The 17399-nt window shown below is 40.5% G+C and overlaps 1 protein-coding gene across 1 annotated transcript; it reads left to right on the top strand.

Annotated features, from left to right (window-relative positions):
* Positions 1–1344: 1344 nt before the first annotated feature.
* Positions 1345–15815, top strand: kctd7 (potassium channel tetramerization domain containing 7). Its single transcript, XM_063485692.1, has 4 exons — positions 1345–1896; positions 3831–4000; positions 9562–9740; positions 11820–15815. The coding sequence occupies exons 1-4, from the start codon at positions 1591–1593 to the stop codon at positions 12194–12196; spliced, it is 1032 nt and encodes a 343-aa protein (XP_063341762.1). The 5' UTR covers positions 1345–1590; the 3' UTR covers positions 12197–15815.
* The last annotated feature ends 1584 nt before the right edge of the window (positions 15816–17399 follow it).

The raw sequence follows: 17399 nt of genomic DNA, 5'->3' as shown, positions 1-17399 counted from the left end.
GTCAGGGCTTGAATACTCACACTGAGGTAATCGAGGGGAGTGAACACAAGAGGGTAACTGGATACAGCTGAAACCAATAGGGATAAGGACACAAGAGAAGTAAGACTGAATGCATGACACAGGAGATGAAAAGCTAAGATAAACTACAACTCAAGAAATTAAATTGTAACCAATAAACCAAGAACTGGACAGAAAGCTAAAGATAAAAAACAAAAAGCCAAGCCAAGCAGTGGCAGTCCTTATCCAGGGCACCAGAGATAAGAAACCACCTTTTACCTTCATCTAAAGGAAGAATGTAAAAGAAGAATACGCACAGACAAAAAATCTACACTGAAGAAATATGGAAGAAATTAGCTAAAACAGGAACTGGAACATGAAGGTGCTGTAGAACTGTGGCCTGTTCGACCATGTCTCACAGAGTGAGGGGTGTTTTTATCCTTTCTGCTGTTTTGACCAGATTAAACATTTTCCTTTGAAAAACTCTTGGGGACTCTGTTGATTTTTTTTCTTCCAGAGATTAATATTAACAAATCATTGAATGTGGAGAGCTGTATAAACACATAGTGAGTGAAAAAGGTAACTGAAGAAGAAACATGCAACACATCATGGGTATCCCCTAGCACCCTAGACCTATTGCAGCATAACTAAGGGAGGATACAGGGTCACCTGATCCAACCCTAATTATATGCTTTATAAAAAAGGAAAGTTTTAAGCCTGATCTTAAAAGATGAGATTGTTTCTGTCTCCTGAGTCCAAACTGAAAGCTGGTTCCACAGAAGAGGGGCCTGAAAGCTGAAGGCTCTGCCTCACATTCTACTTCTAAATACTGACTGGTCAGTCAGTGAAAACAACAACAACAACAACAACAACATTTTAAAGAAAGTACGTTAAATCCCATTTCTTTTTTGAAAACTAACTAGCTAAAAATAAATAAAATATTCAAAGAAAAAACTTCAAAAACAACATGTAAAGATGAACTTCAATTGGCTTCCAACGTTTAAAAATAAAATAAATCAATTAAAAATAAATAAATAAAATATAATATTAAAATAAAAAATAGTAAAATTTGTAAAATAAAATTTTACAAATATTTACTAAAATCAGGAAAAACAATATTTAAAGAAAAATGTGAAATATTTTTAATAGATTTTTTTCCTGAAGAAATGTTTGACATATAGTTTCAGTCCGTATTTTAAAAGGGGGATTTGCATTAGAACTATTACATTTATAAAAATAAAACTGCAATCAACATTATAAGTTCACTGAATCTCAGCGTACTTCACTCTCTTGGCGTGATGACGACGTGGAACGTCAGAGTACGCACGCTCCAAAAACCTCACGGTCCCCGTGCTGCTCGCTAACGTCGGGATTAAATTTTCATCTTTTCCCTACCTACACGTTGCTGTTGCCGGAGGCGGGGTACCGCTTCTTCCGCTTTCGCTCCGGTGAAAGCCGGACTGAGCTCTGGCAGCTGCTCGGGCCACACCCTCCGCTCCTGCCCTCTCCTTCTTCTTCTTGTTTTCTGTACCAACAGTCGCGAGCTCTGCTTTGTGCCGTACCTGCCTGGCTGAGAGCTGGCCCGCCGCGCGCATGCAGCAGAATGGCTCGAGCGGTTCCAACGGCTCTGACGGCTGCAGCAGCAGAGAGCGCCAGTCTCTGTCCTTCAGCCCGCTGCCCGCCGCTACACGGGTGAGACGCTTCATTCAGGAGAGACGGACGCTGCCTCTACCCAGAGTGATGGTGGTATTCTCGGCCGCTGGGGACACCGAGAAACCGGGCGATGCCATGTCCAGTTCGGACTCTGTGGAGGACGAGTTCCGAAAGCCGGCCTCCCCTTCGCCGAGCCTGGCTCTGAGCACACCACTCCGCTCCTCGCTGAACACCCAGGAACAGGAGGTAGGCCTCTTTTCCATGGAAAAACAAAACAAAACAATGGCACAAGCCACCAAACAACACAGCTTCTAACATAAAGAAATACTCATATTCATATAAAACTCATACTCATTAAACACCAACTGCAGGTACACTCTCATAAACCTCCCGTTAATTATAACCACCTTATTGCTACCAAATAACAACACTGTGCTGATGGGTATACATATTTATGCAGAGGTCAGAGGCTGGTTGAGCTGCTGAATCCTGTGATGATTGGCTAGCAGTTGTGTCACATGACTGATGGAGCTAAACACGGGCACAGCAGGTTAATCATCTTAACCACAGGCTGCTGAGACCTGCGCACACAGCAAGATTTTCTTGATGTGCAATAGAAAATAAAGTAATATTCATTTTCCTATTGCACTTAGTGAAAAGAGTGTTCTTGCTTCCATCACATCAGCCCTCTGCAGTTCGTCTTTCATTACATCAATAAATCTTCTCTGTCGCCTTCCTCCTTTGCTCTCACCTGGCAGCTAAATATGCTGTATCTGTTTTCCAGTATATCCACTATCCCTCAGCTGCACATACCCAAGCCATCTTAGCCTTGCCTCTCTAACTTTGCCTCTTATGTAGTTTAAAGCTGCCGAGAAATATTTTAGTTTCAGATCATCAAACAAATTGCATGTTAAATAAAGATAACCCAAGTAAATACAAAATACAGTTTTTAAATTAACAGTTTTTAAATTTACTTCAAACTATCCAAACGTACCTGGCCTTATGTGAAAAAGAAATTGACTTCCTCCCAAAAATCATAAATTAACTGTAATAGATCACATTTTTGGAAAGCTGAGTTCATTTTCACCAGCCACACTCAGGCATAAACACTGTCAGACTTGTTGAATCAAGAAATCACTTAAATAAAATCTATCTGACAAAGCAAAGCAGGTAAAAAAATCTCAAAAAGCAACACGTCAAAGTCAAGAACAGCCGAGAAACAAAGTCGCTGACATCTATCACTCTGGGAAGGGTTGCAAAGCCTATTCTAAGGCTTTGGGACTAACCACAGTGAGAGCCATTATCCGCAAATTTCAAAAACAACTCATCCAGCAGGTCACAAAAGAACCCAGAACAACATCTGAAGAACCGTGGGCCTCACTTGGCTCAGTGAGGGTCAGTAGTTGATGGAACCATGAATTCTGCTCTCTACCATTAAATCCTGAGGGAGAATGTCCAGCCATCAGTTCATGCCCTGAAGGTTAAAAGCACTCTGACTTACAGCAGGACAATGGTCTGAAACACCATAAAGTGTGCCTCTGAATGGCTGAAAAAGGGCAAAATGAAGGTTTTGGAGTGGCCAACTGTGGACTTAAAACAGATTGAGATGCTTTTGCATGAGCTTAATCAGCCTGTTCATGCTGGAAAACCTTCCAGTGTGGCTGAATTTAAAACATTCTGCAAAGAAGAGTGGGTCAAAACTCCACCACAGAAAGACTCACTGTCAGTTATCACAGACACTTAATTGTAGTTCTTGCTGCTAAGGGCTGGCACAACCACTTATTAGGTTTACTTTTTAAGACAGGGCAGGCAAGTTTGGATAACTGTATTTCCTTCATAAGTGAAATCATCATATTAAAAAGATATTTTTACTGCACCATACATTTTAAAAATAAATCTTCATCAGCTGGAAAGAACATGATTTAGAAAGTAAAGCTGTTGATGTAGACTGAAGCTGACCAGTAAATTATCAGAAGATCTAAACAAATTTAACTGGAATCTCAGATCGGTTCCGGTCCATCTTTTTGGTGTAATATCACTTTTACCTTGGCCTCTTAAAGCCTCTTAAAATGCACATGGTGAATTTCACTGGAAATATCTTAAAACCTACTTATGATTTGCTTTTTATGCGCCGTAAAATATGCATTTCGTTTTAAACCTGTCGTATTTCTCCTTTTAAGTTTCCAGAGGTCATCTCTCTAAACGTTGGGGGCACATACTTCACCACTCGCCTGTCCACACTGCGGCGATATGAGGACACCATGCTGGCTGCCATGTTTAGCGGCCGTCATTACATCCCACGCGATGCCGAGGGGCGCTACTTCATCGATCGGGATGGAGCCTACTTTGGGTGAGATTCAAGCAAAGATATTACCATCATTATCAGTGCTGCTGCCTGCAGTGATATCTCCTTATGAGTTTGAGGAAGAGGAGGGTTATATGTGGGAGTACAAAGTTTTTAAAAGGCAGCTTAGTGGAGGACAAACTTTTAGTTTCTGAAAGGTTCATGCTCTGTGATCTGAAGATTTTCAAGCTGCTGCAGACAGCTCATTATATTCTGACAGGTCTCGGTGAATCAGGTATTCTGTGAAATAAATTGGTCTCTTCTGCTAGCACTCAAAGTTGATTTACATATCTATTTCTGTGCCGCTGCTTTTTCTTATTTGTTGCTTATTTCCAAAGATATAATGTCCATACTGGGATTGTATTTGTGATAGGATGAAAATTGCAGCCTCTGTCACAACATAACACTGTGGCCTTTAGTTAGATTGCTGTCATTTCAGATTATGGAGGGCAGACAAGTTGCGAACAAAGTCAGCAGAAAAGGACTGAAAATGTCATGGATGAGTGGTGCAGAGGGAACCAAGATGCATTAAACAGAAAGAAAACCTTTATTTATCCGAAGAAACAAACTGGAATCCAAAGTGAGCATGAAGGGTGACACTTTCAATAAACAGGAAACGGCAATGGGGGCATAAACAGACCGACAGAGTCACACAGGGCACTGATTACACAATGAAACCACTGTGAAGATTAGAAAGGCCACAATAAGAAGATGACAAGTAGCAAAACTCAGTGTCACAAATACTAAAAATCAATGACAGAAAAGGTGTGGCAAATTAAAAAGGAAAAAGAGAGTTTACTGTCTAGACATCTCTGATAAAAATCAACCTCAGCAGAGTTTAACAAGACTTTACTGAGATCTGTAAACTTTGTGTTTCACACATAGGTCAGTCATTCTCCAGATAAAATAAAACATATCTGAGGGGATAGCTGCTTCTGTTTGCTAAGGAAAAATTAGTATTTTGTCAGGTAGTTGGTGAGTGGTTGCTAGCTGTTGCAAAGCAGTAAAAATTTTGCGATTGCTCTGGTTGGAAGCAGATTGCTGCAGTCTCCCAAAGTTTGCCTGAAAGATGCCAACTTCTCTGCAAGCACTTCCCAACTACTGGTGGACCGTTAGTGAAACTTGAAAATGTGCATTGCAAAGTGAAAACTTGAATGTTTGCCTGCCAAAGTAAAAGTTGCCCCTTTTGAAATATGTTTGCTACAGCAGTGAGGCTTAGCTTTTACTTTGAAGGTGAACAGTCTCTGCAGAAGAAGTTTTTGGTGCAGCGTCGTATACCTCTTTGTGACCAGTTTCACCACCGACTGGCCTCAAGCCCAGGCAACCATTTTCCAACCAATTAAGGAATACATATTTTCCCTAGTGACCAGAGGTTGCCAGGCGGTCAGTCACTGGTCTATAAGCCTGCCTGAGTAGGGCTTTAACAATTGAATTTACAGGCAGTAGCACCCGCTAAAAACCATGGACCAGCTGGCCAGGAAAGACATAATTTTCCTTAGCAATCAATAGTTGCCACAGGGGCTGGGGTCACCAACTGGTCTCTAGGCCTGTGCGACTGGAGTCTTAATTAGACTATCTGATTGGTGAGTATTTTGGTGCCTATTGGTTAGCTAGCTGCCTGCATTTTTGGACTAGTGATAGCTGTTAGTAAGTATTTTATTATCTGGCTGTCAGTAATCTGTTTTTGCATTAAAGAAGAGTTTGACGTGATAACTAGGGTTTTTTTTTTAGTGTTGTGGAGAACAGCAGGAAGGCGATGCTCTTTGTACAGGACAGCACAAGCATGTTATTGGCATTTGCAGTAAGTGCACGCAGACTGTGAATGTATGCAGGAGCACATGTGGGAATGGAATTATTCCCAGATTCAGTCCAAGTAACCTGTTTTTTGGGAAAAAAAGAAAAACAGGCAGTAATAAAAAGCTCAGTGACACAGTAGCTGGGAATGTAACTCTGTCCTAGTTTTAAGTGGAGCTGGAGCCTGTCCTCTCTGACACACAGTGAGCAGTAAAGAGGAAGCGCTGTGGCCAGGAGAGTCCTTAATAAAACCACCTGATCGACAAGTTTACCTGTTTGTCTTGAGTTTAAATCTCAAGACAAACTGAGTAAACAGAAAACACATTTTTAATTCTACAGTTGGAAAGCCCAGCAAGAATGCAACAAGCATTATCCAGAAAAAAAAGCACACAGGGAAGGGCAACTGAAACTGTGACAAAGAGCAAAGGATAACTGAAATAATTTTTACTGACACTTAAAAAGGGGAATAGGGAACAGCTGGGTACACAGGTGAGACTAATCAGGGATAATGAGACAAAGGAAGTAAAATTAAACACAAAGCACAAAGGACACATGACTGCCAAAATCTAACAGGAAGTCAGTGACTAACACTTAGGCAAGACATACTGAAATATAAAAGATATATAGAAGAAGATGGGTCGGAGAAAGCTAGGAAAACTAACATGAGTAATTATACCAAATAAACCCCAACCAGAATTCAAGTGGAGAGAAACCGAAACGGAGAACTAAAGGCTCAAGAGATATGAAAATCCAATCTAAAATCCAATTTATACCACCAGGAGGGCGAGAACATCATTAGATCCAGTACACACCCACAACCTCAGATGTTCACACTTCTACAGGAGTCTGAAACCGAAGTCAAAAAGAGCATTAGACTCTTGAGTAAAACAGTCAGTACTCCCCCTCCTTCACCTCATCACGACTGACTGTTACTGTACTATTATTATTATTATCTAGTGTCACAAAAATCTGGACAGACCTGTTTTGCAAACTTGCACAAGCATAAATACAACTCGGGGTTTTTTTAAACACGTTTCTCTTTAACTCATTTAATTTTTTGTATAGTCATTACTTGTACTTTCTCTTTCCAATGTTTGAGTTCTTATTTTTTAATTTATGTTATTTATTATGACTTTTTATGACTGCTGTGTGAAAAGAATTTGGCAAAATAAGAATTTAATCATACAGTATAAACCCCATGTTTTTATTTACATGCACGTATGAGAATAAAAGTACTTCTGTTATTTCTAAATATAACAGTAAACAACCTAAGAACCAAAATAAAACCCTCAAGTAATGAACAAGAATTTAAAGGATTACACAAACTTTAAATTTGCCGTGATACCGTGATACTAAAGCTAGAGCTATTTTGCATATTTACAGTAGTAGTAAAATAAAGCAGGAATCCAATAGGCTTCATCCTGAATGTACAAAAGGTATTTTAGTGTAAAAGAAGGCGCACCAGCACTATCATCCCCAGAGCCGTCCATTGCTACAATGGAAAAGCTTTAAATATGAATACAAAAGCAAACGGAGTAGATGACTTATGTAAGAAGTGGGTTGACCTGAGCTCAGTGCTGAAATGTGTGAAGGGGTGTAATTAAAGATTTAAAAACATAACTCGATCAGCTTGAAAGGTAGAACATACAGTAACTGCATAAAGTAATAAAATGAAAACTTCAGAGGGTGCTGGCACTGCAGGCTGCACACGCTCAGAAGGAGCCTTTTCATTTGGGATGTTTTTAGCCAATCCTGTGCTCTGGTTCCTATTGTCTCGCTGGAAAATAAATCTTCTTTCAGGCTGCTGTTATCTTGTGCACTGCAGCAGCTTTTCGTCCAGTATTTTTCTGCATTCATTTTATCCTCTTAAGTTCACAAGCCCTCCAGGCTCTGCTGCAGAGAAACAGAAGGAAACCAACTTTTCTGAGTCAGTGTCTCTCAGTGAATCTACATGAGATATGCAGGATGAGTAAAGGAAAAGACATACAACTATATGAAGAAGGCATACAAACATGTATGCATGTATTGAGACGTGCAGCTGTATGTCTCAATGGCCCGACGCCTGGTGTGTGATTACTAGGATATGCTCCAGCACTTTAAATTGGATTCAAAATTCCTGTCATGATTTCAGTATTGCTAAGGATTCTCTTGACTTGGTACGGCAGTGGCACATCTGGCTGAAAGGAAAGTGCAGTCACGCAATCATTTTCCTCTGCTGTGGAGGCGTTTCTGGTTAACGATTTGAGTATTGTGGACGATGTTTTATTCCAGAGGAAAAGATGCTGTGTTCAGCATCTCCAGGTGATGATGAGAGGTGTGCTACGATCTGTCTGATTTGGGTCAGGTGTCAATGGTTTTTAGGATCACTCAGTAACACCAAGTGGGTTTATTTTAGTTTGATAATCACCACCTAGATCACACATGGGCAAAGTATGGCCTGGGGGCTGTGACTGACCCATGACAGTCAAGATAAGTGACTGCATGAGTCTTTAATGCTTTTTAACTATGTTTCAATGCAGTGTGTTTGATCAGGGCAGATTAATTTAAACATGTATACATTTATTTTAAGTGTAACCAAATTTTTCTTCAGTTGTCGAGTATGTGACCCTTTTGCTTTGTATGGTCCTCTGGAAAAAGTGTTGCTACTGGAAGATTTCTGATTTCCTTTGCAGTCCACTCTTACTATTTGTATTTGCCACTTGTGTTTGAGCAGGCCTTGGTTACACAAAGCCTGTGTTTGCATTCAATGTTTGCATTCAATCTCACAACCCTCAGCTATCATGTTTACCATTTAGAGTATTAGCTTTTAAATGTATCTGCATTTGTAAGCAATGACAGGTTGCACAGAGCAGGTCATCATAAGACATTAAGGTTGATGTGTTCCTAGACTGGATACCTGTTGGTAAATCTCATACAGGGACACTATTTAAGCTACATTAGCCTGGCTTGAGGTGCTGCAAGCTGCTTTGAAACCCGCCTCCACCTCTGCTCCTTCTTTTATATTGTTTATGATATTAATCAGTGTCACATCTGTCAAATAACAATAATAATCTTCTTCTGATATGTGTTGTCCTGACTGAAGGGCATTCAAGTACATTTTGTGTTTCTTCTTTTTTCTGCCTTTTACATTATTCCAATACCTGAAGACCTCATATTCAGGAACTGGTCACCTGAATGCAAGGAAATAGTTGCCAGGACTGTGTTCAGACAAAATGAGTTTTATGTTTTGTCTCTGATTAGTAAAAACTGATCTTAAAATAATATAAATGCCATCAGGATGTGCCAGACTCAGCTGAGGGTTACACATTGCTTTCACAGCTGTTTATGTGAGCAGGATGCTCATTTGCTGTTTCAGACATGGTAACCTTAATATTGTCTGCTTTGTGCACAGTGCTCCAGGCACAACAAGCTATTGGAAAAGGATTCCTGAATATTGTTCTGCATAATATTTGCCATTTTGTACATTCATCGTTTAACAGATTTTACCCAGCAGGGCTAATCAATATTAAAAAAAACAATAGTTTCAGCTTTCAAAAGAGGCAACAGTGACAATAGAATAATTACAGCCAGCCGTTTACACCATTTAAGTTGTGTCAAAGCACAGAAGGTGATCAATAATCAGGCTCTGTTAATCTGTGGATCTATTTCAATCAAGTGTTTCTTCCTGTGGAAGAACACTCTGCATATTGAGAAAGCTCAGACATAACCAGTGACTGCTGGGATTTAGTAATAAGGCTTTTTTATGAGTTTATCAATGGCCTTTCCATCCAAAGGGACATCCTGAACTTCCTCCGAGAAGGCGAGCTTCCTCACCGTGACAGAGTGAGAACGGTATACAGAGAGGCTCAGTACTATGCCATCGGCCCGCTGCTGGACAGCCTGGAGGACATCCAGCCACTCACAGGGGAGAAAGTTCGACAAGCTTTCCTCGATCTGCTGCCCTACTACAAAGGTATCTGGGGAAGTCCGTCCTTCACACATGCAACCTTTGTGAAAGAAAACTTTTCAAAGATGTTCCAGACTGTAATACTGCTGTGACAGCTACACATTTAACTTTTCAATGTGTGTGATGTGCACACAGTGTAAATTATATGCAGTGGAAGCACACTCTTGGGTCTCTGCGACTTCTGAACCAAATAATTACATTTTAGAGCCTCAATATTTAAAGTGTTGTTGTGTTTTATTTCATTGTGTTGAAGTCACCCCATGCTCTTTGGATTAACCTGGCTGTCATTAGCATTTAAACCCTCAGGTTGTTATAAGTAAGCTGATAGGGTTGTAAAAAAAAAAAAACAAGTAAATGAATCAAGTCTAATATGAGATTTTTATTTGCTGAAGGCTGAAACAGCTTGACGAGATGCAGCTCCTGATAATGAGTTTGGCGTATCCTGTGTGAAGTGTGAAGTGTTGTTCGATTAATGGAAGCGAGAATGGCCTCATACCAAGGAAATGGTTTATTTATAAGATGTGAATTAAGGTTGATTTAAAATAAATACAAAAGATGACAGGAAGAGAAAAGGAAGCGGGGAGGCTGTACTCGGGCAGATTTATTTAAAAATGGAAGAAAGCAACTAGATTAGACAGTGATTTGAGTCAAGACTGGTTGTGTACTTAATAAAACACATGCTTTCATAAACACATAAAGTGAGCTATTTATCTGTGGCGCACACAAAAAGCAAATGAAGTGTCTAGAATAATACATATAAAAATAAAAATCCATAAACTCTACAGACTAAAGACTATTCATTTTGAAGTTACCATGTACCATGTACTACATGGTAACTCTTGAGTCTTAATACGTCATAAATGTCCTGTCCTACAAAAGCCCGCTGTTAAAAACACATGAAATATTTACACTGTTAGGGAGTAGAGTAAAACTTTAATGTCCTCTTAAGGCATTTGCTTTGTAGGCAATAGTCCAACACAATACATACACACTTACAGTACATATGGTACAATATACAAAGCTGTTACCATGAATCACGAGGGAGAGAATTCAGAATCTGAATCTGGTGGTGCTAATTTGATGAAAGTCAAACCTTTGCACTGATGCAATCGTCTGAAGCTCATCATATAAAGGATGCTAAAGGTCGTTAAGGGTGGCTAATATTATAGGACATCTTGACGAGTTCATCCCGTTTGTGCCAGTTTTTGCACATACTGACCCACAAAGGCTGCAGATTACTTTGTGCAAGTGTGAGTCATTCATAGTCATTCAGCTGTTATTATTGGTATTATAATTAGTATTATTTAGATTGAAAAGCATCAAAAAAGGCACAGTTTCATGGCAAAAACAAACACAGACAGTGATTTTGGTGTTCATAGCTTTTTCTTGTCGATAAGAAGAGGTTAAGGAGTGAGAAAATGCTCGTGTTCTCGCCTTAGTCGACTTAAAAGAGCCACAGATGCTGTTGCCAAGTGACGACTAAAACCAAATGACGTGCCGACAGTTTTCCTCCATGAGGAGTCTAAATGCTCTCACTTAGAGAGTTAAAATCACTTTAAGAAAGATGAAAGATGGCAAAAAATTAAAGACTCTCCTGCTGTGGAGTAAACCATCTGCTGTGGCGTTTGCTGCCTCTGACAGCGAAGCAGCGGTCACGACCCTGATCACAGAGGAAGCAACAGTCTCTCAGTTCAGCCAGCTCAGCAGTCGCTGTTATAGAAACATCAGATACAGCCGTACAGCAGATGAGAACATGTGAACACTAAATTGACTTACTTAAAGTAGAAGACAATATGATACATGTTTATCATCCCAACAATACACATAAGGAAATAATTAAAGAATGGGGGAAGAGGGAGACAGGAAGCAAAATTAACGCAGGACACAAAAGATAACTAACCTTCAAAGAGAAACAGGAAATATCCAGACAAACACGAATAGTAAGACTTAAGGGACCAAAGAGGTACAGACACAGTGCAAAGAAATTAACTACTACAAATAGTTACTATTTCTATTTCTAAAAAACTGTAGCTAATTACCTAGCTCCATCCCAAGTATAGATAAATGCTTCTGTTCTCATTTCAGACAATCTGGAGCGTATCGTGGAAATCGCTAAACTGAGAGCCATGCAGAAGAAGGCGCGGTTTGCAAAGCTGAAGATCTGCGTCTACAAGGAGGAGATGCCCATCACGCCGTACGAACGCCCTCTTTTTAACTCTCTGCGCTTCGAGCGCTCGGACAGTGAGGCCAAGCTCTTTGAGCATCACTGCGAGGTGGACGTTTCCTTCGGGCCGTGGGAGGCGGTGGCGGACGTTTATGACCTGTTGCACTGCATCGTCAGTGACCTGGCCGAGCGCGGCATCGCTGCCGAGCAGCAGTGCATCGGCGTCTGTGATAAACACCTCATCAACCATTACTACTGCAAGAGGCCCATCTACGAGTTCAAGATCACATGGTGGTGAAGCTCCATGACTGATAGGACCAAAGAGCAACGGGATGGATGTTTCACTTTTAACTCAGCCGATACTGGTTTTTGTATTGTCGTTGCCAGTATTTTGTGCTGATGTCTTAAAAATGTGACCCTTTAAATCATGCTGTAAGTATTCAGTTTCCCCAAGATGTTTTATATTTTCCTTCTTGTACAAGGTAAAAACCTTCTATAGCATCTTAAAAGTACTGTAGAGAGTACCGTAACACCCCTAACTCTGGTGGCCTCTAGTTTAACCTCTTACCTTGATTCAGTGGTGTGCAGGTGTGCCGCAATAGATCACCACAGGTGCGCATGTGTGATACACTCATTAGCCTTCAAGACGAGGTGATGCTTTCAGTTAGATCAGTTAGATTGCTGTTCAGCCTATTAATAGGTTACTATCCACACATTAAATTAGGCTGTTTCTAGCAGTCTAAGCAGACTTTCCCAGACCTACCTCTCTCCCAGCCACCTCCTCCAGCGCTTCCTGGGGGGACACAGATTTTCCCAAGCTACCCGAGAGACATAATCTCTTCCATTTGTCCTTGGTCTGACCCGGGGCCTCCAGCATGTTGGACATGCCCAAACACTTCACCTGGGAGGCGCTAGTGAATTGCTTGAACCACCTCAGCTGGCTCCTATTGATGTAGAGTAGTAGCTTTACTCTGAGAAACCAATCCGAGGGTCTCAGCATTAACATTGGGTGAGAGACGGGGTACCCTTGGACAGGCAGTCAGTGGATCAGAGGGATAAAACAGAGACTCATGCTCACAATTACACTTATAGCAAATTTAGAATCACCAGGGAAGTTAACAAGCTTGTCTTTGAACTGTGGCAGGAAACTGGAACACCTATGAAGATGCCACACAAAAGGCCCCGTGAGGTTGCTCTGAGGTGGCAGCACTGACCATCGTAGCACCAACCTGCACTTTGGTCATTTTTGGAGTTAATGTATTTATTTAAATGTCAAAGCAGGAAATGTTTTGGCCGCATACATCATACCTATTGCTTATTGCATGTATACTCAGAGTTATTAACAAATGATGAAGGAAATGCTATGCATCATGCACAAATGGCATGGGTGAAAGGCAACCTGTGTAGCTGAAGCATATCTACTCTGTTAGACACACGCGGATGGATATAAATTTCCTGATGGAAAGATTGACTTCACTTTAAATGACTAAAGTAATCCACTGACCTTTAAAAAGGAACACATTTAAGTCATGCAGGAACTCTGAGACCAATATGTACAATTATGTATTAAACATAGAAAAATAGAAACAGTAGTGCTTCACGATCAGCTGTGCACATGTAGCATGCGAGCAGGTGGATTCTGAAGGGAAAAAAGCATTGTTTTCTAACATGGATCAATTTGAAAGTACGGCTGCTTCTGATGTAAACCGCTGATCGCTTCATATTTAATCCACATGGCTTGCGGCATTGTCTGTTAGACTTACAGTTTTAGGAAACATCAGCCAATGAAGTCACAAGTACACCTGGTGTACTCACACCAGGTGAGAGTGAGTCCAGTTTGTTTGCTGCGTGCTGTGCCAAGGTGCGAGTAAGTGAGCCATCATTGCACTCGGGCACATTATGCATATAGTGTGATCACCTATCTGCACTCCAGCACAGACCTGCAGTGCTTCCTCAGCGACAGCTGCATCCATGTGAGGACAGCCTGTCACCACTTTCCCAATTATGCCACCAACAGTTTTGCTTGTGCACGGTGTCCCTCGCTTTCTCTGCAGCCTTGCTTCCAAACACTGTATGGGGATGAAGTTTCTCTCTTTCAACAGAAGAAGACGTTGGGGAAAAAACGTAGGATGAAATGCTGGTAGTTAAGGCGCCGATTTCAGTAGTCTACAATCTGCGGCTGCGTCCGTGCGACCTGTAGTTATATTTCGAGGACACATATATCACTCGATTAAGGCGCGTCCTCACAGGATAAGAATGTAGAAAGTCACTGACATTCAATGAGAGCGAGGGATAACATTGATTTAGCTGTGACAGGGAGCATCTGAAGCCTTGTTATCACCCATCAGCTACAAAGCGATAGACAATGAGGAAACTGTTTCCTGTGTGGACGACCGAAAAGATAGCAGAATTTCACTCACCAAATCTAAAACCCGGACGCGGTCTTGGATTAGCAGAGATTATTTAATTCTATTAAAAGTGCTCCAAAAGCCTCTAGAACAACACAAAGACCTTTAAGAGGTCGAGTTCAGTGAATACGCTTAGTGAAGGTCAAGCCACGCCCTGTACAGTTGATATGAAGGAGGGAAATATCCACAGTTAGTGCCAACCTGTAAACATATTAATGCTGTGAAAGTGGGTATTTTATCATGGGAGTCTATGGGGACTTTTTGCCTTTTGGAGGCAGCCTCAAGTGGCCACTTGAGGAACTACATTTTTTTTCCACTTAATGTTTTTGGTTCATTTTTCAGCTCTAAAGTTTGCTGCGTGATTTTAGCTCAGCTGAAACTCAGCACTGTACTTACTCAGGTCCACAGAAATTTACCCGCCAAGTTTAAAATAGATGTAACAAACAGTTGAGGACATGCAGAGATTTCTTGAATCATTAGCTGACTTTATCCACCATGTACAGAGGAGTTAAAGAAGGTCAGGAATGTCATGGTTTTATAGAAAATCAGCCCCATTTTAAATCTGATAATCTCGACTCTAAGTTTGTGATTTAAGTTTGAAGGTTGTTGATGTATATCTATGATGACTTTGTGTCTGAGCCACCAGCAGTGCTGTGGTTAAGCAGACAAGCTGTAAGAAGTAAGTAAGACGTCTGTGATGTAACCACAGATCGACTTTAAAGGCCAGCTCTAAATCCTAACTGTACCATTATGTATGTTTATGCATTAATTCATTTCCTGATTTATCAGTCTGACTGTAGCTTTGATCTGATCTGTGTCAGGGTTCACGACCCACCACATTTCCAGAGCCATCATTTGAACACATGCCCTTATAGTGGATATTGTATATTGTGATTAAACTGAAGTCAGATGTGTATATTTTAAGACTAACTTGCTTCAGGTGTAATCTAGACAGAGTATATTTTCATTAAGCTGCGAGTTTTTAAAGCTATAAGGAAGCTGGGGCTGTATCCATATTGCCATTCACAGTGTGGGTTGAAGGAGTTTGTTTTATTGCACACTAATGAATATTTGTAGTTAATGCAGCAGATGTGAAGCTGTCTAGAATTCAGAAATATTTGTTAACAACCTCAGTTGTTATTTTTCCACCTCTTTTAACACTGCTGTACTTTATAAAGTCAGAGCACCTTGAAACTTTAACAAAGACATCTCCAAGTTTCACCTCAGTGTCGCCTCACTTCAGTTATCCTTACTAAGAAATGCAAACATGCTTATTTTATTGATTATGCAGGAGCGATGCTACATTATTTCCTGGAGCACTACTTGTAAATTTGTTTTTACAGCGTTGTGTTTGTTTATAGTGTTTTTATATGGTTACTTATCTGTTTCTGTTAGCTTCCAGGAAGCTCTGGTTCTATATAGTCGACTTCAGTTTGTTTGTAGTGTGAAAGACTAATGTGTCATTTTTATTATTTATGGTAAAAATTAAAACTGTTAAGTGCATCCACAGCTTTGTTCTTGTTTTATTGACCATTTTGTGGTGAAGATTCATAGGAATAAAGTTAAATACAATATTGTATTTATAAAAGAGCGAATAAAATTTTTAATGTTCTTACACAGCTGTGTTCAGAAGTTTACACCACGATGCTTGACAGTTTGTACAGTGTTCTTATGTTTGAAAGCCTCACCTCTCCTCCAAACATACCTCTTGTCATTGTGACCAAATAGCTCAGTCTTTGTCTCATCTGACCATAAAACTTTTCTGCAGAAGGCATTTGGCTGGCCTCTCAGTCCATCACAGTGGACAGTGACATAGTTTTGGTCTTTTTCCAGACCTTGGCAATGTGGTGACATGTCAGATATAGGTATATACAGGTATATTTATATAATTATAACTTCAATTATGCTTCTTAGATCTTCAGAGTTCCTTGGACTTTCTCATTAATCTGAGTATTTGTCAGTCCAGTGATGTCAAACAAATCATTTTTATGCTGCAGAAATCATTAACAGCCCAAAATTACCACGACATTGATGTCCAGGATGAGTGGAATGAGGGTAAGCGCCTTAAACCACTGGATGCTACTTTAGCAAGTCGGCACAATTCTGCCAGCGGTGGTGAGTTATTGCCTGGATTTTTCCAGCAATGCGAGTGGAGACCCGGAGGATCCAGGTTCAGCACCATGGAGAGCACCGAGGCATACATCCTGAGTGTAAAAATAACAAAATCAACATGCTAGCAAAATATATTTACATTTTTCCTCTTACTATATGTTCATTTAATATATAGAGGATCGTTAGTCCTTGTTGCCTCAAACTGAGCATTTATTTATGATATAGCCCAGCAATTCACACGAGTTTCCAGCATTGGACGATAGAAGACTGGAAAAAAGTTGCCTGGTCTGATGAGTCTTGATTTCTGCTGTGATATTCAGATGTAGGGTAAGTATCTATGTAAGCAGCTAGTATGAAATGCCAGAATTTGGCATAACCACCATGAGAACATGGATCCCTCTGGCCTTGTATCAATGTTTCAGGCTGTTGGCGATATAATGGTGTTGGGATATTTTACTGGTGCTCCTTGGCCCACCTAAATATTGTTGCTGACCATGTTCATCCCTTTGTGGCCTCAGTGTAGCATCTTCTGATTGCTGCTTTCAGCAGGATAACGCGCCATGTCACCTTAAACTGGATCCTTCGACATGACAGTGAGTTCACTGCACTCAAACGACCTCCACAGTCACCTGGTCTCAGTCCAATAGACCATCTTTGGGATGTGGTGGAACATAAGATTGATATCATTGATGTGCAGTAACTGTGTGATGCTATCATGTCAACATGGACCAAAATCTCTCTGCTTCCAGCGTCTCGTTGAATGTAAGCTGAGAAGAATTTAGGCAATTCTGGAGACAAAAGGGAATCCAACCCGGTACCAGCAAGGTGCAGCTAATAAAGTGGCCACTAAGTGTATGCATAGTATAGCTTATGTCCTATAATGACGTCCTTTTTATTTGACCAAAATACTGCAGCTCCTGTAATGATGCCTCTTTTATTTTTTTCAAGTTTATTGAATTATTGGCTAACGAACTGCTGAGA

This window comes from Pelmatolapia mariae, linkage group LG10_11 (genome assembly GCF_036321145.2).
Source record: "Pelmatolapia mariae isolate MD_Pm_ZW linkage group LG10_11, Pm_UMD_F_2, whole genome shotgun sequence".
NCBI classification, from domain to species: domain Eukaryota; kingdom Metazoa; phylum Chordata; class Actinopteri; order Cichliformes; family Cichlidae; genus Pelmatolapia; species Pelmatolapia mariae.
This window is presented reverse-complemented; position numbering and strand designations above follow the sequence as displayed.

Coding starts and splice junctions, on each gene's coding strand:
- kctd7 (XM_063485692.1), top strand. CDS start 1,591: ATGCAGCAGAATGGCTCGAGCGGTTCCAACGGCTCTGACGGCTGCAGC. Junction 4,001..9,561: donor CGGGATGGAGCCTACTTTGG/GTGAGATTCAAG, acceptor TTCCATCCAAAG/GGACATCCTGAACTTCCTCC. Junction 9,741..11,819: donor TCTGCTGCCCTACTACAAAG/GTATCTGGGGAA, acceptor TTCTCATTTCAG/ACAATCTGGAGCGTATCGTG.